This window comes from Notechis scutatus, chromosome 4, assembly GCF_049901735.1.
Source record: "Notechis scutatus isolate UNSWTSFEM ecotype Mainland chromosome 4, rNotScu1.2, whole genome shotgun sequence".
NCBI classification, from domain to species: domain Eukaryota; kingdom Metazoa; phylum Chordata; class Lepidosauria; order Squamata; family Elapidae; genus Notechis; species Notechis scutatus.
Genome location: NC_142012.1, coordinates 151,118,264 through 151,140,429, shown reverse-complemented (window position 1 = coordinate 151,140,429; position 22,166 = coordinate 151,118,264). Strand labels below are relative to the sequence as shown.

The 22,166-nt window shown below is 40.8% G+C and overlaps 1 protein-coding gene across 15 annotated transcripts in view; it reads left to right on the top strand.

Annotated features, from left to right (window-relative positions):
* MECOM (MDS1 and EVI1 complex locus) overlaps nucleotides 1-22,166 on the top strand; it is a 537,367-nt gene that overhangs the window by 441,591 nt on the left and 73,610 nt on the right. For 8 of the 15 annotated variants that reach the window (XM_087965301.1, XM_087965299.1, XM_087965300.1 and 5 more), the window contains one exon: nucleotides 21,927-22,061. In XM_087965301.1, the coding sequence (XP_087821427.1) occupies nucleotides 21,927-22,061 (135 nt within the window). Of the gene's footprint in view, nucleotides 1-18,217; nucleotides 18,897-19,235; nucleotides 19,367-20,723; nucleotides 20,808-21,926; nucleotides 22,062-22,166 lie in introns of those variants that run through there. The other 7 variants (XM_026666040.2, XM_026666032.2, XM_026666027.2 and 4 more) reach the window with 5 other exon arrangements.

Genomic DNA, 22,166 nt, shown 5'->3' with positions numbered 1-22,166 from the left:
GTCTCTTGCAAACCGTCCAATATCCAGATGAACACACTGAAAAGGAGCAGATATAATCTAGCTGTAATATTGCAATATACCCCAAAAGCTGCTGTTGTTGATTTTATGACTCTTTGGAATGTCTGTGGAGATTCTCAATCATCCAGATCATAGTCTCAAAGGTACTTTTTTCTTCAAAAGGAATTGATGAAGCTTCTTGGGTCAGAAGCGAAACATTTTCTCCTCCTTCTTCCTCAAGGAAAAAACAGTCCAGTTGCTTTTGGGGGGGGAGCGCGGGGGGGGGGAGGAAAGCACCTTTGGGACTCTTTGGAATAGAAACAGTTCAAAAAAAAGAAAAGGCCCAGAGTGTGGCATAACTGCATAAACCTTTAAATAGTTAAAGGAACTGGAATGCTAAAAGAAATCTTTAGAAATCATAACCTTTGTGGGAAATTAGGAACAATGAAGCTTCATCGTATTAAAATTGTTATTTTGAAGTGGGGGAAAGGCCAGACATGTAGTTCCTGATGTGGTACAGTCCTTTAAGTCCCATCTTCAGATTTGTTGAACAAGAAAGGGGTTACTTGTTAGAAAAGGCGAACCCCCCAGAATTGGAAAGCTGACAAGTCAAGCAACATTGTGTGGCATAGTTTTCAGACAGGATGCTTCCTTTCATTGCACCCCATAGCCCACATGAGGCTGCTAATGCTGCTTCTGCCAGCAGTAAATGGGTGACTGCAGGCCAGCACCTGAAGCTATATAGTTTGATATATTGATGAGATGTGCTTTGGCTTCAGCCTTCATTTTCAGGTTGCAAATCATTTTTGCGTCATTAATATTGATGCATTTCTTGTTTCTTGGAGATATTTTCTTTATGAATCATATGAAATCTGCAACATGACCTGTGTATAAAAATATGAAAAGGTTTCCCTGCAGTCCTGCCATTCTCCTTTCCCTTCTCCAAACATACACACACATAGCTTGGCGTGGCTTCACTCGTATCTCCTTACTTGCCATCAGTAAAATCCTGGAAGAAAAATAAGAACATCGAAAGGAACTAAATCTTAGAGGAAAAGATATCATTGGCCAACAAGCAATAATGGTAACAGTGGTACAGCATTTTTAGAAGAGACAAAAGAGAAGAAAACAGAATATATCTAATAGCTGCTGGACAGGAATGGGTAAATGTAATTCAGAAAAATGCTAAGATTCTCTGGAAATAGACAAAAAGAAATGTAGGTAATGAATTCCTTTGGGACTAAACCCATAATGTATTGAATCCTAGTGAATTTAAAACATGCCCCATAGCACTATTGACCATTTATTTATTTTCTGTTTCATGCATTTTTAACTTTAAGCATTTTAACTGTTAACTCGAAAATTCAGTGTGAAAGTAGAATCACCTTAATATTCCCAGCATTTCTTAATCAGAGAAGATCCATCACTGCTCTCCCTGACTATTTTTAATATATATGTTATTAAAAGCTTATTTCTTAATATAAACTAGAAATGAAGACAATGGTTGGAAAAGAAACAGAAGGACTAAAGTGAGGGAAGAAGGAAAAGAAAAGGTACTATTAGTAACTACTACTAGCTTATATAACAGTAGCCCACTAACCATCAAAACCCAGTCAAAATTTCATTCTTTTTCTTTTCCATGGAGAAAGCCCAGAAGTGTTTTCCAAGTAACCAAAAAATAATTTCCATTCTTGTTCCTTATTAGTACAGCCAGCTTCTTCCTCTCCAGCAGTTCCATCATCTTTTCAATCCTCCATTGTGAGAGTTAGCACTTCTTTCCATTTATGGGTGAATTCTTGTAGCTGTCAACATATGTGGCAACAAAGTCCCTCCCCCGTTTCTTTATCTAATTATTATAGAAATAAAATTTCGGGTTTCCATTGTAAGTCCATTTTTGAAAATCTTCTGAATTAAACCATGAATCTTTTCTCAATATTTCTTTGCCTTATCACAGTTCACCACATATGATAAAAAGTACCCTCCTTGCACTTACATTTCCAGCAAACATTCAAAACACCCTTTTACATCTTCGATAATTTATCTGGCATTAAATACCCCCATACATCATTTTGTAGAAGTTTTCTTTAATGCTATAACCCAATGTAAATTTAAGTGTTGTTGTTGTTGTTGAGTCACGAAGTCATGTCCAACTTTATCCATGTCCAAGTCATGACCCCATGGACCACAAAACACCCCACCCTGTCCTCCACAGTCTCCTGGAATTTGCCTATTTTCACACTCATTGTGTCGATCATATTATCGAACGTTCTCATCCTCTGCCGCCCCCTTCTCCTTTTGCCTTCCATCTTTCCCAGCATCAGGGTCTTTTTCAATGAGTCCTCTCTTCTCATTTGTTGGCCAAAGTATTTGAGCTTCAGCTTCAGTATCTGTCCTTCCAAAGAACAATCAGGGTTGATTTCCTTTAGGATTGATTGATTTGTTCTCTTTGCAGTCCAAGGGACCGTCAAGAGTCTTCTCCAGCACCACAATTTGAAAGCATCCATTCTTCGATGTTCAGTTCTTAATGCATATATTTCCCATTGCTCTAAACGGTTCTTCTACTCATACAACTTAATGGGCTACCATTTTAAAGTGTCCATCTCACAAACAGACCACTCAGCATATGAACAATGTACTGAAATAACAAATGACATACTATTACTATTCCTTAATATTGAGTTAGCAGTACTTCCTATCTATACTACTAATGATAGTCTGTCCTTATCCTTAGATGACATTTTCATAAATATAATTGTCTCTGTAGGATTAGGCAGTGACTGGTCTTGTTTGAGTGAGATTATAGTTGAGGCAAAATTCAATTCAGTCCATAGACAAGTCTTGTGTGAACTGATCCTGGGTTTGTTTACTCACAAAAAGTTCCTGTGATCCAGAAGGATGAAGGGGGGAAAGTCCAATTCTTCTGGGAGTGGAAGTAGATTTGAATGTTTTGTGTCCAAGAAAATCCATGGTGTGATAGATATCAGCTCAAATGAAGTGTTACAATTCTCTTTGGGGGGAAAATAGGGCAGGGCTAGAAGAATTGTACTTAAGAGTGTCTGTGTAGTTTCTTCCAGGTTTGTTTAATCTTTAAAAATCCTTATCATCCTCTTTGCATAAAGCCTTCTTCAGTACTCCGTGGAATGATCATGTTACCACATAAACAGCATGTGATTACATTACGTGATCTGTCCAGGAAGAGCTGAACAAAGGAGGAAATCTCTATACAAAGAACCTAAAGTTCTGTAACCATACTATTGGTTATTTTGTTCTCATTTGCAAGTGTTAGAGCTAAATGGGATGCCACCTTGTACAATTTTAAAAGTGTGTGTGGGGGGGGGGGGAATAGCAATAGCACTTAGACTTATATAGCACTTCACAGTGCTTTACAGCCTTCCCTAAGCGGTTTACAGAGTCAGCATATTGCCCCCAACAATCTGGGACCTCATTTTACTAACCTCAGAAGGATGGAAGGCTAAGTCATCCTTGAGCTGGTGAGAATTGAACTGCCAAACTGCTGGCAGTCGGCAAAATTTGCCTGCAATACTGCATTCTAACCACTGCATCACAACGGCTCTTTCATCCCTATCTGCACTTTCACCGCTCCAGTTCTTAGGGAGTTGGTCTCTAGTTTTTTTAAAAAAATCTGAAAAAATAAAACTACACTATCAAAACAGACACAAAAACCAAGTGGATTTTTGAGCAACCCTCACACCCCTAAAGATTGAATCACATTTACCCCCCAATTCAGCATTTTGCTCTAGTGGTTAAGGCAACCTGCTAGAAAGCCAGAGGCTGTGAGTTCGAGCCTACTTTAGCCATGAAAATCAGCTGAGTGACTTTGGGCAGTCACTCTCTCTCAACCCAAACCCCCTCACAGGGTTGTTGTTGTGGAAGAAATAGGAGGAAGAAGGTGCATTGGATATGTTCTCCACCTTGAGTTATTTGTAAAATTAATAAAGGTGGGATACAAATAAATAAAATGAAAATAAAATGCAGAAAGGTGGAACCTCAGACATGGTAACTGTTCAATATTGGTGATGCCAACATACACTAGTCAGTGTGAAACTTTGGACTTGTTTGTTCTCAAGAATACCTTCCTGGCTGATAAAGTTTTAGCTCACATGGACTGACTTAACAAATCTGCAACAATCCCTCTCATATTTCACTGCTAAATATAAATGATATTTAGCACCATTGTAACAACTTGGCTGTGAGGTCATAATTCTGCAGACAAGGCTGATCCTTATGTTGCCTTCAGCAAGGCTTTTTATCAAGTTTTAGGCCACAGTCTCTATGGCAAAGAATTAATCATTATAATTAGAATTCTCTCTAGGAAAGAATTGGATGGCTCTGTTTTGCTGAAAGGGTCAGCTTCCTGAGAAGATTTGGTTTATGGACAACAGAATGCCTTTGTTATTGTTTATGTCTTTGTTACTGACCTTAATCTAATCCCGGTATAATTTCCAATAACTCTGAATTTAAGGTCTATTTATTATCAATCCACCAAGTCAGGTTAAAAGTAACTTTGCTATCGGATTGTTTGAAAAGAAAAGTGACCTTCCTGTCAATATTTGACTCAGAGTGCATTCTCTGAAAACTTGAAATGAATCTACAAGCTTCAGAAAGCACCAACCTATACTTAGGAAGCACCTCCTACAGTTTTAAAAGGAACACCTGAAAATTCTGGGGGGAAAAAAGTGCAGGTAGTCCTCTACTTACAACAGTTCATTTAGTGACCATTCAAAGTTACAATGGCACTGAAGAAAGTGACTTATGACCCTTTTTTCACATTTACAACTATTGCAGTATCCCCAGGGTCATGCGATCAATGTGCTTGATCATTTGGAGGCTTGGCACCTGACTCATATTTATGACAGTTGCAGTGTCCTGGGATCATATGATCTCCTTCTGTGACCTTCTGACAAGCAGACTCAATTGGGAAGCCAGATTCACTTAACAAATGTATGAGTAACTTAACAACTGCAGTGATTCAATTAACAACTATGACAAAAAAGGTTGTAAAATGGGGCAAATCTCACTTAACAAATGTCTCACTGAGCAACAGAAATTTTGGGCCCAATTATAGTTATAAATTGAAGACTTCCTGTATTTGACATTTGTTGAATGATAAATGAATCTTAGAGATATATAAAAACCACAGATCCCCAAGAAAAATTAACTACATGAAGAGTAGATCCTCTGTGTTCAACTATTCCGAGACAGTCTTTCTTAGCCTTGGAGTGCTGATTAGGTAAACATCCATTTCTTTATCATGACTTTTTTTTCAGTGTAGAATTCCAATGTTTATTAAACATATTTCATAAAAGTTAGCACTACCTGTATGTATTAACTGAGTGTAACATAAAATATAAACTTTGTTTTCATGACTTTGGGGGCCTGTGTTTGAAATATGGGATAAAAGAACCAAATTCAAATCAGTCTGTAGACTGATTCACACAATCATGTTTTCAATCGGAAGCTTTCAGAGGCCACCCTTTTTAAAATGGAATCAAAGATGTAGTAAATATTAAATGGATAGGGCTCTGTAATTCATTTGGAAAGGGCAGGCATTTTTCATTACTTTTCCTGTTGTGAGGCAAGAGTATCTGGACTGCAAAAATCTGGGTGACTTCTAGATAAAAAGGAAAGCATTAGAATTTTATGGATTTGTTAGTCCTAACTGGGGGACAGGGGTGAATCTAAAAATGTTTTAAACCTGTTTGGGAGCTTAAATTGGAGTTTTCAATTTCCTTTGTGGGAAACCATGTTGGGTGGTCATAGAGAGCCCTGAAGACTACAAAAAGGTGACATTTAACTAAGGCTATTACATTTGACTTTGAAGCAGGCTTGATTTCCCAATTACATCCCTGGAATAGCTTTCTGAACCAGACCTGAGCAGGCTTATCATTTGAATTGGATAAGGCCAATAAGCTGCTTCACCTATTCAGGTGACAAGGACTATACACAGGGGTGGGATTCTACAGGCTTGCACCTATTCACTAGAACTGGTTGTTAACATTCAAAGCAGTTCAGAGAACTGGTTGTTAGAAGAAATTACTGGCCTAATCCTGTAAGGAAGGCAGGAAGGAAACATTCTGGTGTTGCTTACAAAAACTGCCTCTCTGTTAACCCTTATTACATTATTGGCAGGACTAGGCTTCCTGTCTCAGGAACTTCTCTGGAGTTTTTTTCCCCCCTCCTTTGCTGGTACTTTGCTTGTGTGGAGTAACCATTGAAAAAAGTAACTTAAGACCATTTTTCACACTTACAACTGTTGCAGCATCCCCACAGTCACAAGAGGCCAGGCAAGGAGATGCGTGCCTCAATGTGAGTGATGTTGAGTTGGCTTCACCCAGCCAGTCACATGACCACCAAGCCACGCCCACCAACTAAGCCACACCCACAGAACCGCTTGTTAAAAAATTTGAATCCCACCCCTGACTATACATATACAGATATAACACTCAACATTGACTTAAGATCAATTTAACTCAATTCCCTGCTCAAGCAGCAGGATCTATGTCATTTCAGGTAAATTGTTGTCCAGCTTCTTCTTAATAACTTCCAGTAATAGAGCACCCACAATTTCTGGAGCTAAGCCATTCCACTTCTAACTGTCAAGAAATGTCTCCTTATTTCTAGTTAGGTCCTCTTTTTCTGTCTCTTGCACAGAGATGGATTTGTAGCTGTGCAGATGCAGATAGATAAATTCCACAAAACACTTATTGGTACATCAGGTATCTTCATAACTCACATTTGTGATGAAGTTCTTCTTTAATGACCAATCCTTTGTATATCAGCCTTGCAGGTAAAAGATGGTTATCTCCTAACCCATCTTGTAACAGTAGAAAAAGCTACTATCAGTTCATGAGTCCAGGCAAGAATGGAGGGAAACCTCCCCTAACCCCTTGAGGGTCAATTTAGTGACCAATCAGGATTGCAGATGTGGCCACGTGACATGAACTACATTTCCCAGGATACCTTTAACTACATTTACCATGATGCATTCCCTTAAGGGGACAGCTCATAATTCCTAAGTAACTATCCAATTCCCATAGACTGGCTGGGACAGCACACCTCTCCTTGTCCTGCCTTCAGGTGCTTTGGAAAATAGATTGCCCCCCTCTTCTTTGTGGTAGACCTTAGGAACTACCTAAGTATTGGAACACTGCTACCATATCACCTCAGCTCTTCTTTTCATTGAACTAGACATAATAGTTCTTCATATGTTTTAGCCTCAGGTCCTTTAATCATCTTTGTTGCTCTTCTTTGCACTCTTTTTTCAACTTCCTTTTTATATTGTGATGTCCAAAACTGGATGCAATACTCTCCAGCAGAAGTGCTATTCAGCAGGTTCTGACCAGTTCTGGAGAACTGGTAGCAGAAATTTTGAGTAGTTTGGAGAACCAGTAGAAAATTTTGACTAGTCCGGAGAACCGGTAGTGGAAATTTTGAGTAGTTCGGAGAACTGGTAAATACCACTTCTGACTGGCCCCGCCTCTATCTATTCTCTGTCTCCCAAGTCTCAACTGAGCAGTTGAGTCTTCTTTTGTTGCCCTGCAGAGGAGAATGGAGCTGAAAAGCAGGTTAATGGGGTGGGGAGGGAATGGGATTTTGCAGTAACCTTCCCCCAGGAGTGGGGAGGGAATGGAGATTTTACAGTATCCTTCCCCTGCCACATCACCAAGCCATGACCACAGAACCAGTAGTAAAAAAAAATTGAATCCCACTATGCTCTCCAGGTGTGGTCTTACCAAAGAATTATAAAGTGGTATTAATACTTCGGGTGATCTTGATTCTGTTCTCTGTAATGCAATCTAGGACTCAGCTAGCTTTTTGGCAGCTGCAGCACACTGCTGACTCATATTTTAAGTGACTATCTCCTGGGACTCTCAGATTCCCCCCAATTATTACTACTATTAAGCCAGATACCAGCTATTCTATAACTTTAGTTTAGACCCCTTACATTTCTCATCATTGAATTTCATTTTGTTAGATAGGGCCCAGTATTCAAGTCTGTTGAGTTCAATCTGGATCTTGAGCCTGTCTTCTGAGGTGTTGGCTATTTGATGACATCTGGAAACTTGATGAGGTCTCCTTCTATCCCTTATCTAAATCATTTCTGAAGATATAATTTCTACTTTTAGGGGGAAATTCCCACAATTTCCACGTGTGCTTCAGAAATTAAGGAAATTATATTTCATGGTATACATCTCAAATTATGTATTTAAACTGAAGTCTTGTGGTATGCATTGATTTTTTCATCCCAGATATGCCTGGGGAGACAGACCGTTGAAGTTTCCCCACCTGTTTGGGTCTTCATATCAAGAGCTGTGCCTTTCTTCTGCTCACATTTGAAGAATGGCAGGAATGCATGGCAATGCATTTTCTGTGCTGGCCCCTCATCTTGGAACACATCGATTGTGGTTTGCAGGCTTACATTATTATTAACATTTCAGGAAAGCCAGTTTGTTCTTTGTAGTTTCTTCTTGAATTCTGGTTTATTGGATTATTATTGGAGAGTATAGGAAGTTCTCAACTTATAACCACTCGTTTAGCAAACATTCGAAGCTAAAACAGCACAGAAAAAGTGTAGCTTCTCCATGGGCACATGATCAAAATTTAGTTCATTTGGCAAGAGCATGTATTTATGCCAGGTGCAGAATCCTGGAGTCATCTGCATGCAGTTTGTGACATTCCCATCCAGCTTTCATCAAGCAAAGTCAATGAGAAATGCCAGATTCATTTAATGACCACGTGATTCACTTAACAGCTGCAGTGATTCACTTAACCATGGCAAAAAAAAAAAAAGCTTGCAAAATTAGGCTACACTCACTTAATAACCTCCTTGCTCAGCAGTGCAAATTCTGGACTCAATTGCGGTTATAGATCAAGGGCTACCATTTTTGACTCTGCTTATTGGAGTTTTACTTTTATTATTTGAGCAAACCTCCTATGTCAAGTTTGTGTTTATTGTTTGCCTTTATTAAAACCCTTATGATCCTTGCATTGTCATAGGTACCAAGAGGGGAGGGAATGAAACCACATACATGACATTAAAGAACTGCAATGACTTATCTACTTGCATCAAGTGCTAGGAGCTAAGTACATAATGGCAATATTTGCAAGACATCAAGTGCATCATTATTTTGGCATCATTACCACTGATGTACACTTGGGTTTGATTTTGGATGCCATCTTAAAAGTAGCACTGTGTGCATTAAACAATACTGAAAGCAGTAAAGTAAAGCAGTTCACACAGCTGCTTGTCCCTGGTTGCCTGTATATTTCTGGGCCCGGACAGATTATATTTCTGCTAGGGCCACCAATAAAGTGATGAAATTTAGCTCAGTCACATACAGGGATATATTATCTTTTAAGCACTGGAAATGCAGCTACTTTTAATATTTCCTATCCTCAGGCTAACACATTTTGTCAAACATCTTTTTCAAATGCTTTGCACAACTGCATACATTATTTTAACCCTGTTATCTATTTAACATGTGGGTTTTAAAATCTATTTTGGTCAATTATTGAATTACAAATATAAAATAATATTTGGGAAAAACAAAAGGGCAAGGCATTATTATTTGAGTATAGTTTATTGACATCAGTAACTTACATTTTAACTTACATCAATGTTTGTAAGGACTGGATTCTTTAGAGAAAAAGTCCATAATATGTTTTTTTAAAGAATATTTTCAAATGAAATATTCATCTTAAAATTTGGGGGTATCACTCATTTTCTTTCCTTTTCCTTCTTTCTACTGAGGCCTCTTATGTGACAACACACACTAATTTGGAAAGTGCCAGATGTTTAAAAGAGATATACTGTGTTGTGTGGGGCAATTGAGATATACAAACGCAGCGTCATTGTATCTATGTTCTGTTTCTACTCGTAGGGTTCTGATGAAAGCTTCTTATAAGTATTTAGGGAGACTTTATATAGAAAATAATATATTGATTGAAGAGAAATGTTTTTTTCAAGTGGCATTAATTTTCATATTTGAAGAGAATACTCTCGTTTTCTCATTTGGGATAATAATTGAACTTGAACTGTTAGCATATATATTTGCAACTGCAGAGTAATTCCACTGGATATTTACTCCAAAGAAATCCTGTGCTAGAAATTCTATTTGTATACATGTATTTTATATCCCTGTGAAAACAATGTGCACAATATTTAGATTTAAAAATCTGACCAGTTAATATTTTATTGCTAAAAAATATGAACATTCTTTTTATAAGTATATACAAATGATTTACAACTCTAAAGCTACTGTTAACAGATTTCTGCTTCAAGTCACTTTTTTGTTTACAAGAACAATGAATTTAACAAAACAAATCATTTTTAAATAATTCTGTTTCTTGGGCAAAGCCTTTTTTTAAGGAAGCAAAAATATATTTTCAAAAATGCTTTTAGGGGCTTTCATGCCTGTATTATTATTCTTTTTAACTTCTTATTTATAGTCTCGTTTCTTGGACAAAGACTTCTTTCAAAAATGCCATTTGGGGATTTCATGCCTGTATTGTTATTATGAATTCCGTATTTTTAGTTAAAAGCAAAAGAGAAAATGTTATCTTCTAAACAAATAATTGTTTTGCCTCTGAGTATTGTGCGGAAGTATCATTGTTTTTCTTTAAAGAAAAATAAAACATTTTTTAACTGATCCAGATCTCAATTCTCCTATCCCACTTCGGTAATTTTCATTTAATTAAGTCCAAGAAACAAGGTAGTTGGCAACAGAGAATGAAGAGATCTGCTACTTACTAGCATATCAGATGCCTGGACAATAATGGGGTGCTAATTTTGAAAGCCTACACCACTGTCCTGGAAAGAAAAAAAAAGATATTGCAGAAAATCAAGCCTCCAGCACTCCTGGCCGAGCTCAGACTGACCCCGGCAAATGAAAATAATCAAAAGTAATTAGAAGCGTGCTGGATTACTCCTCAGAGATCTAAGCGAGAGAATAAACATGCCGAAGTCCTTCGAGCCACTGCAAAGGGCCCATGTCTGAGCTGTTAGTTGCCCTGACCTTGTCCACATAAAGATGTGATTTATGAAGTGCAGGGCAGAGCAGCAGGGGCTTCTGTCTTCTTCAGAAGAACCAAATTACTGAGGTGGAGATTAACATGCTTTCAGTCGGGGCCATTTCCAGACCAGGGGAGATTTTTTAAAATAATTTTTATTATTATTACTCTTATTATTATTTACAAAAAAGAGAGGCTTTAATTTCCTTTGCTTTCCTTCTCTCTTTGGGACTGTACAGAAAAAAAGAATCAACTCCAGTTTTGCAAGTAAGTTAGCATTCCTTAAAGAGAAAAGTTAGGGGTGCAAACAGAGATATAATAAGAACTAAATATGGAACGGAATATTGATCTCACATTTTGTTTTTGCTTTTTTATCTTACCTGAAAGAATTTCTTATACGCACAATAAAACAGGAAAATGAGCTAATGTTTATAAAAATTAGATCATATGTTTTTAATTAATAACTTTGAAATAGAGAAAGGTCATGAAGCCTTTCTTTCTTTCTTTCTTTCTTTCTTTCTTTCTTTCTTTCTTTCTTTCTTTCTTTCTTTCTTTCTTTCTTTCTTTTTTCTTTCTTTTTTCTTTTCTTTTTTCTTTCTCTTCCTTCCTCTGTTTCTTTTCTTTCTTTCTCTTCCTCCCCCTCTCTCTTCCTTCCTTCCTTTCTCTTTCTTCTCCCCCCCTCTCTTTTTTCTTTCTCTTTTCTTATAAACTTGAATTATTAACCAGCTGTGCAGAAAAGACAGCAAATATGTGCTACTGACCCAATGATATATTTTTTTAAAAGAAATAATTATGCCATCAGCTTCTTGCCTGTCCCCACTCACTCCCCCCCCCTGCATCCTCTCCCCTCTTTTAGCACTGTCCCTCGCAGAGCTGCTGCCCTCCCCAGGAAGCCTATTAGCAGTGGACAGTTATTTTGTCTTACTTTCCCTGCCTTCTTTTCTTTTCTTCTTTTTTTCTTTTCTTTTAACGATGTGCTGGAATGTGCTGTTTCCATAAGGGTCTCCATTAGAGGAACTTTTACTTTGGGGACAGCCCTAGAGTTTAAAGGCTTAAAAGAGGCATCAGTTTACACTCTGTGGGGAATAGCTACCAGACTGCTGTACTTATGTCTCACTGCCACTATTACTGGGGGGTTTATTTTAAATAAACAGTTGCTTTAAAAAAAAATCTGGGAGTTATAGCCACTATCTTTTCTGAGAAATGGTGGCACTAGACAAATCACAGATAAAGAAGAATTTGAGGGCGGGTTTCTATCTTGTTTTTGAAGCAGAAAGGAAACTTGAGTAATACAAGGCATTTCTTTTCAGCTTTTATTTAGGAGATCAGAGTACAATCAATTTCATCAGCCCCTTTTCTCTGATATATTTCCAGTTCTCTATATTACTGTATATGCTAAAAGACCTGAAAGCAAAGTCAGTTTTCTCTCAGATATTCCTTGGACCTTTCTGAGAGAGACAATGGACTTAAAGAAGTGTGTTCCTCTCATTCCATATAATCGCTAGGAAAGAATCAGTTTGGTGTAATGGAATTGCAGGCTAGAAAGCGGGAGACTGTGAGTTCAAGTCCTGCCATAGCCATGACAGCCTGCTCCGTTACTCTCTCCTAGCTCAACCCACCTCACAACGTTATTATTGTGGGGAAGGTGTATTGGATATATGTTTACCACCTTGAGTTATTTGTAAAATAATAATGGTGAGATACAAATAAATAAAAATAATTAAGGAACTCCCCAATTCTAATTGCAATACTCTGCAGTTCTCTATGGTAGGAATAAAACTTCTCTATATGCCCTGCTGTCAGCACATCTACAATGCAGTTTGAGATCCATTTTCCGGGGGGGATGATTATTGGGATTGTTTTTCACATTGGGGGAAAAAGAGGGGAGCTTTGGACCAGCAACAGAGACTGGGGAAGGTGTGGAACAGATGGAGTAAGTAATGGCTACCGTTTTCTTAACAAAAACCCACAAAACCAACAAGGGAAATAATCACTTGGGGTCCCAAAGATGCTTTTTTTTTTTCAAGAGGCAACTGGACTTTCTGAAGAAGCTTCTTGGGTGAGAAGCAAAATGTCTTCAAAGAAAAACCAAACAGTCCAGTTGCCTCTTGAAAAAAATGTGCCTTTGGGACAATCATGACCTGGATGACTGAGGATCTCCATAGGCAATCAGTTGGCATGCTATATCACCTTACTCATAAATGCGTTGCTCTTGGATGATGATGATGATGATGATGATGATGATGATGATGATGATGATTTGAGTGATGTCACATTATGTATCTTCTGCCAATCTTTTCCACTTTTCATGTGATGGCATTGGCTAGAGTGATGATAGCCACCATTGGTTTTTACTGGACTTAGATTATATTGCAAGATGTCTGCAGTTGGGACCTCGTCTTTGTTTAACCACTGAATTTCCATTTTACTATAAAGTTTATTATCATGGAGGCAAAAAGTTTGTTTGCTGCCTTGAGTTATGTATAAAAAGGTGCGATAAAAATCTGATAGGAACAATTAATCCATTTTCTGAATTTGGTCATGCCTAGGATCTTAAAGTCACCTAACAGTTAGGTTTATACAACATATTAAACCACATGCACAGGTTCCTAACCCATGTTAAAGCCAGTCAAGTAGCACTGAATAGATTTGCTAGGTCTTTAATGCATCCCTAGCGCATATATATATATATATATATATATATATATATATATATATATATATATATATATATATATATATATATATATATATATATTATATATATATTATATAATATATTATATATATAATATATATAATATATATTATATATATTATATATATATATATTATCTCTCTCTCTCTCTCTCTCTTCTCTTTCTCTCCTCCTCATTAAAATGTCCCCAAATATTTTGCAAGATACATCGTTGTCAAACAAGCTTCTGGTGGAAGCTAGAATATGCATTGTTAAAAATCTCTAACCCCTAAATGAGGAATATTATGAAGTCTATTTGTGTGGAATTGCAAAATTGGATTATAAATCCCCACACACTTTTCCAGGGTCATATGAACCCTGTGCATTAGGCCTAGTTCTTTTCTCTGCCCTAAGGCTAAAAACACTGTTTCTCAACCTTTGCATGTTTAAAATGTATGCATTTCAACTCCCAGAATTCCTAAGCTAGCCATCTGGCTGAGGAATTCTGGGAGTTGAAGTCCAGACATCTTATAGTTGCTAGATTAAAGTAATCCACCATCCATCCATTTACAATGTTTCCAAGAGATGTTGAAGTATTTCTAATTTCAAAATCTAGGGGGAGAAGTCAATTCAAGTGATCATCATGGAGTAACACACTCTACGTGTGCAAGAACCGTGTTATAAAATGTGATGTAGATGTTTGTATACCACTAAAATTTACAACTAACGCTAGTACATAGATAGCTGGTTTGTCTTTTATATAGAAGTGTTGACATCTACAGAGTCTGGATTTCAGATCTTATGAATTCAGCCATGTTGAGAATAGTAACTGTCCTATTTTCATTCTATGTTTTTCACAGGTTTGGGCAGGTAGCTCCTCCCTCTTTTGGGCATAGTTGTACTGTTGGCATTTCTGAGATGTCTGGCTACTTTTGAGGAGTAGATGTTAGGTATACAGTAAAAACACATGCAGAAGCTTTATAGATGGAGATGATAATAGATGATAATTTCAGAGACTCCTGCCCAGGTGATCATTTTATGCTGCTTTATTTCTCAGACCTCTTGGGTGCTACTGAAAACAAAAAGGATAAAAAACTTTTTTTTTTTAAAGTCACTCTATGACCACATAGACTTGGCATTTTTCAGACAAAAAGGATAAAAACTTTTTTAAAAAAAAAACAACCTGTCACTCTATGACCACATAGACTTGGCATTTTTCAGACAAATTGCCCAAGCATCATTCTTGGCCAGGGGATAACTGGAAGTGTAGTCGAAGCACTGTGAAGGGAACAATATAGAGACATTGCTGGGGGTAACTGGAAACGTAGTCCACAAGCCCTTGAAGGGACATTGTGGAGGGTCCCTCTGACCTCCAATCCGTGTCCTCCTGCAAAGCAGCCGAGGGTAAAGTTCCCCTTGTTTGAACTGGGTTTCGATTGCGAGGCTCGGACGAAAAGGCAAAAGGCCGCTTGAAGCCCAGCCCGCAACGCCATCTACCGGTCGGGACCCGCCATTGCTCCTTCTTGGCGTCTCCTTCCAATCCCAGGATCGGGAAGTCGGTGCCACGGATTCCGCGCGGGGCAAACACCGCCGAAGCCTTTTTCTCCCGCGCAATTCTTATCTTTGCGCCCGAGGGTTTTTCTTTCTTGGCCGCTTCCTCCTCCTCCTCCTCCTCCTCCTCTTAACCCAGCGAAAGTGCTTCTACGCGGGGGTCAGCCCAAGCGGCGGCAAAGAGGGGGTGGAGCGGGCGGGGGCAGGCGGGCTGGAAGGTGTGTGAACTTCGGCATCGCCCGAGTTAGAAAAGGAACCTCGGCTCTGCTCCGCGTTTGGGGGCTCTGGAGCCATCAGTTTCCCAGATTACTTGTATTTAATACACAATGCATCATAAAGCAAATCCCTCATTCTGACAGGGAGAAAATAGAACAGCTCAGAGCTCGAACTGCTCCAATTTATGGCTAAATTAAAAAAAAAAAGCGGGGGGAGAGAGAACGAGGCATCCAAAGTGGCAAGAAATCGAAAGAGGGAAAGAGAGGGCTTGTAGAAACCTCCCAAACTTCAACCCCGATGAAAAGGTCCCAAAGGGGATTTTTTTAAAAAATAATTGTTATCTCGGGTTTACTCACCGAGGTACCTCTTCCTACCCCACGCCTTCCTTCCGCCCTTGGCGAGTGGGCCACAAACGCCGGGCGCGCTCGCTGCCCACTTCTCCTGGCCTCCCTTTTCGGAACAATGGTCATTCTCCAAAATAACCGTTCAGTGTCACCGATAACAGGCCGCTCAGACGAATTAATCAGCATCTTTTTGTCACTGGCCCCTGGTGACCTGCCCTCTCTCCTTCCCTTCCCTCCCAACCCCGACATTCCCTAGCTGCTTCGGGCCCTATCCACCATCATTTCCCCAGCTGTTGAAGGCACTAAGTCTTCCACATTTGGAGGTTCGGGGAGGCTTAAGAAATTAGCTCAGCACTCTTAAAAAAAAAAAAAAAAGAACAAAGAAGAGATCAGTGGGGTGGCACACAGAGGCGAACCCCCAATCCCGCCCCAATATTTGTTGGCATCCATATGGGTGGGACATACTCAGCTCTGTACACCTTTCTCACGGCCTCCCTCCCAACGCGAGTCTCCTCGCACGATCTGAATGGATGCCCGCGCGCGTGTAAAAGTGCAAAGCAACTTCCATTTATTAACACTGCTGAATTTGGATGGCATTTGGATGGCAGCCATCGTTAGGTTCAGTTCGTTGGAAATCGTTCTACCTTTTTTTCTGCGACCTCTCTTAAAAACAAAACTAAACCCAGTTTGCAGTCCCACTAACTCGGTTTCCAACAGGGGAAAAGAGACCGTGATGCGAATAGACAGACGAAGAACGCCTGTGAGAGAGCGTGAAGTTATTAATCCGAAAACCAGGGCTCTCTTGTCTAGTTTTTTTTTTTTTTTTAATGTATTTGGGGGGGGGTGGTGTAACACGAAATGCTGGCTTAATGCGCCTGTATTCTGCAATGAACGGCAGCAGCAAAACTTGGTTATCCCCCTTTGAAACAAAGTCTCAAAGAAAAGCCGAAAGGACTGCTTTCTAAAAATTTGCTTCCTATATTTTTATGTTTCCATATGTTTATACGAAAAGCTTAGTGATAATTTAGCACCGAGGGTTTTTAAACATCTGTACTGTCAACCCGCCTAAAAATGCCGCCGCGCTCTTTCGGTTTTTCGCTCTACATGTTAAAATTCCTGTATTTTTACGAAAGAGATGGAGTGAAAAATGTTGAACACGGGGTGGGAGGGGGCGTGTGTGTGTGTGTGGAGGGGGAGAAGTACAGGCAAACCCCGGTTAGCAAGTGTCAAATATAAGCCTTGGAAATGCTACTGGTGTCATTAACAGTCTTTAAAGAGACAGGCGCGATTCGTTTGCATTAAATGCGCGTAAATCGCCAGCGATTCCATTTGCCAAGTTTTGCTATTGGTTAGTCGAAGCCGCCAAAACCCGCGGCAATAAAAGCAGCCCCAGATGCCAGCGGGTGCAAGTTCACCTCCTTTTCCCTATAACTGAGGCTGCCCATTCAAAACTAAACTCAAGCGAGGTCGGCGTGCGTAAAACTCGCCTTAAATCAACATAGCCGGAGCGAGGCAAAGCGCTCCACTTTCCAGACACCACTGGAGCAGAATGAGGGGAAGATGGGACGTCTCTCTCCCACCCCCCACCCCCTTTCAGCCTTCCCTGCAAAAAAAAAAAAACACAGGGGGAGCTCTCCCCCTTAAGGAAAAAAAAAAAAAACCCAACCCCTCCCAGCCAAGCCAGATCTCCCGATTGGCCGCCAGTGACCTGGATGGGACTGACACGTTTCCCGGGGCCGAGCGCATCCGTAATCAGTCTGCCGGGCTAGGGCTTCTGTCTGGGCGACCTTTTTGTGACCTCTCTAGCCAGAGGAGGCGGCTGTCACTTTAAAAATTGACTGAAAGCGGAGCCTCTGTCTGGCTTCCGAGCGGCCGAGGAGGCGACGAGGTGGGGAGGGAAAAGAGATATCTCTTCTGGGGCTCGGCCGCTCCTCGTCACCCCTCCTCCCACTCACCCCCCTACCTCCACCCCAGCCTGCTCCTTTCCCTCCCTCAGGAACTTCTGGTTCAAGAGGCAGCTAGCGAGGCAAAGACGCCCCTCGGCCGGCGAGGGAAGAGTGGGGGGAGGAGAAGAGGAGTGAGTGGGGTCCTGTCCCCAGAGGTCGTCGGAAGCGGGGCGCAGCGCGGGAAGGAGGCACCCGGGGAACTTCTCCTCCTCCTCCTCCTCCTTTTCTCCCTGGCTCGCACACGCTTTTCTCCTCCCTTGTGATCAAGCGGCGGCGGCGGCGAAGTGAAAAGGAAGTTATTTTTTCCCCACCTCGCGCGCGCGCGCGCGCGCCCCCTTTCTCTCCGCCTGGACAACTTTCTCTGGACTCCACGCAGATATCCACCCTCCCCCCCCCCGCCCCGCGCGCGCGCGCACCCACCCCACCCACTTCAGAGGCTCCTCCGTCCGTCTTCCTCCCCCCACCGCCCCGTCCGCGCGCGCTCAGCCAGCCAGAGGGCAAGCCGGGCGAAGGGAAGAAATTAACACGCCGGCTCGGAATCAGTGGGGACAATTAAAGCGATCGCCGCGCGCGTCTTCTCGCCCCCGCGCCCTACCCCCCGCCTGAGACTTTCTCGGTGAAGATTGCGGAGTGTCTTCCTGCACCCACCCGCCCCCAACATTCTCCGTAACGTTTTTTCCCCCTCCCTCCCTCGCTCGCTCCCTCGCTCCCTCCACGCCGGGCGAGGACCCTGAGAAGTTTTGCAAGCGAGGCGAAGAAAGTCTCTCCCTCCCCACCCCACAAGTCCGTAGCCCGCCCCAAATGCCGGAGAAGGAATTCGAGCACTTCAGGAAGCCGAGCCGGCGGGACTGCGCCGGGTTTCCTAGACGCCTTTCTTTGCGCAGCGAGGACTGCGAAAGCTCCTAGGAAGAAGGGAGGGCGCGTAAAGGCAGCTGGGGGGTGGGGGGAAATCTCCCCGGGAGAGGTTGCTGACAGCTGTTTGAAGGATTGATTGGCGTTATTATTTTTATTGTTTTATTTTGCAACCCACCCTTAGCTTCCCCCCCCTCCAGCCTCTCCCTCCCCCTTTCCGCGGAAAGGAAGGATTTTGGGGGGGAGAAACGTCGGACCTGTTGTGGATCTGAGCTGGGCAAGGTAAGACAATCGCACCCGCCGACTCCTCAGAAGAAGAACGAGCGAGCGCGCAACGGCGGCGGCGGGAGGGGGGGGTTGTTTCCACGAGGCCCAGACAACTTTCGCTCTCTTTTCCCCCCGTCCGCTTTGTGGGTTTCTCTCCCCAAAAATGTCACCCCAAAGCCTAAGATAAGAACTTTGTTTCTTTTCCTCCGCCGCTGCCCCCCCCCCCCCAACGGTCGGTCCTGCAGCCTGTTGTCATCTGTCTCTGGGGCCAAAAAGGCTTCGAAGGGGGGGCAGAGCGAGAGGTGTGGGGCACGAAGGGGGCGGTGGTGAGATGTAACGCCTGTCCATCTCCCCCGAATCTCGGTTCTTGCTTTAAGGAAGTCCACGCGGAAAATTAGGCAGCAGGTCAAAACAAAACAAAACTCTTACGTGGATCCAAATTCCTCGAGCAACCGGGAAACGCGACCTTACTATATTTATTGCAGGTTGGTAGCCAAGCGGTTGATTGCAAGCGGTTCGGTGAAAAGTTAAGAATTAAAGGGCGCGCGGTTGTTGGAGCTGTTTTTCTGCAGCTTTGTTTTATTTATTTTTTATTTTTTTTATTTGCTTCTAAATGAGTTTTGGGGAGAAAGTTTGGCAGTTCTGATTGATTTAATCCACTGGGCAGAAAACTTCTCTTGATCTTTGGAAATAAAAACCTTGAATTAAAGCATAAGGTATGCCACGCATGAATGAAGGAAAGAAAGAAAGAAAGAGAAAGGAAATAATCAATCAGTGCCATCGGACGAAGTAGGGGAAAGGCAGGGAAAGTGAACGGTCGTGACTGAAGCAGTTTGACTTTTTTTCTACCAAAAAGGCATCAGTTTGTTCAAATGCAGCAACTGGAAGGGAGGGGGGGAAAAAGAAGAAGCAAACCCTGATCTTGAACTTTAGGCATCCCATTCTAGATTCAGGCTTCAGAAATAGTTGAGTTGTAGAAGTCTAGATGAAACACTGAATTATTCAAGGTGTGGGATTAGAAGGCTTTTCAGTGCGCCCTCCTCTACACTGTCTAGATTTCTCTTGATTAATAGAACTTCTGAACATTGAATGAAAATTTGAAAAGTGGCACCTCTGAAAAGTGGGATCCGGTGGGGACAGTTTGGAGGATGTCCTTAAGGGAAAGGATAAGTGCTTAAGAGGCTGCATGTCTTCTAATAACTCATCTATCCATTCTCAATACACCCTTGCCCAGTTCTTCCTGGGCTTCAGGAAGAGGCCCAGATGAATCTGGATTGGCCTCCTGCATCAAGTCTTTTTCTATATGTGTGCAAGTATTTCTCTGTCCTGTGTCCACAAGCTAGTTCTCTGAACACAAGGAAGCTGGTTTGAAGTACACTGTTTGTTCCTTGGGCATTCTCACCCAAAGAACTGATTTTTATTTTATTTTTACTTTGCCTCATTTTGTTTATGATCCAGCCAAAGTCTCAGGGGAGGCGATAAGGTTAGTGGGTTTTTTTCTGGAGGGAGGTGGAAGTAATTTTGCTCTGAAAGCTGCAAACTCAACTTTTCTTTCTGTGTGCAGTGGAGGCGCTGGGCCAAATGCATAAAGCCCCATGTGTAAAAAGATTCCAAGGCTTAATTCTTCTCCTGAAATTGACTTTGAAGTGGGTTTTCACCCTTGGCAGGCCCCTCTTTTGGGGGCATGCATTAAACATTAAAAATTGGTGGCACCCTTGTTGGTTTAAGTGCCTGCTGCTTAACAAAACATACAAGAGGCACTTTCTTACTGCCCCAGTTGCCTTGTGCCCTGGGCTTTTGTGCCTCTTGAAGTTTTGTGAAGAGTTAATGATCTAAAACTGCTTCTGGGTGATTACCTGAACTCTTGGTGAAAAATGCTTTCAGGCCAGGAACATATTGCCCTCCAATTTTTGTCTTTAACCTCAGGTGAGCCAGAATAATGTCGCTTTATCCTCTAAGTTCATTTAATTACTGAATTGGAGCTAGGATTCTTTCAGAGGAAACGTAATTTAGGATTTTATTAGATGAGATGACAAACTGTACCAGGATTCTTAAGGCATACAGTTCAAAAACAAGAATTGCTGTGAATCTAAACATGCATTTTACATTTCAGTCTTTGCATAATCTCTTTTCTGCTACAATTTCCCATAAACTTATATTTGTTCGGGTTTTGGAGGTGTTTTGTTTTGTTGTTGATAGTGGTAGTAGTTTTGTTTTTGCAATTTTAGCATGGGGTTTTGTCTAAAATCTGACATGGAAAATCTGTGACGCTAAGGAGTCTTAAATGTACTTTTTGACATACTTAGCTGAAATCTCAGATGAGGCCTCTAGACAGACAAATTGTGATGTTGCATTATAATATTTACTCTTTTATCATAATATTCTTATGGTGTATTATTTCTAATATAACCTGTAGCGATCACATTAACTTTGCAATTTCTTTTTCAGCTGAATCAATTTAGGGGCATATGCCAAAAAAGCTACAATCTGTATAAGTGTTTACACTTCATTGTATTTATTTTCTTTGGTGTGGTATAAAAGGGGCCCTGTTATTAGGCAATTCTTGCAGTTTTATCTCTTGACCATGCATTTAAAGAACAATCACTTCTTCTAAACCTAATCGTTTTCTAACCAGTGAAATTTTGTATTGGAAATATATATTTTAAATGTAAATTGTTAGGAGGCAACTTACAGATATGATGCTAGGCAATTTTGCATTTGTTTGCCAATAACCAAATCTAAAATTTTGTAAAAAGTCAGGACTATTCACATGCGTTTTCATTAAAGAACTCTCAGGATTTTTCCACTGCGTTTTGATTATAGACAAATATATTGCAAGAGGTATATCTGTGAAAGAGTAATTGTTCTTTTAATTACTAGGGCCTATTTAATTGTTTTTGTGAAGTCCATTGAAGAACCATACTTCATTATAAAATACACTTAAGCCCTTTTCTGTTTGTTTATTTGAAGGACTGTGATTTATTTTCAAACTAGCTGAATGAGACCAAAGCAACAACGATGTCTTATTTTCTATTTTCTCTCTAGATCTTGGATGAGCATTACAATGTGAAATTCTGTATTGATGCCAGTCAGCCAGATGTAGGAAATTGGCTAAAGTATATCAAATTTGCTGGATGCTACTATCAGCCTAATCTTGTTGCATGTCAAATAAGTGATCAGGTATGTAGTGAACATTTTCTATTTTTAGCAGCTTTCCATGGGAGAAAACAAAATAGCAGCCAACCTCAAGTTGTCAATGTGTGCTAGTGTAATTATTGGATAGAG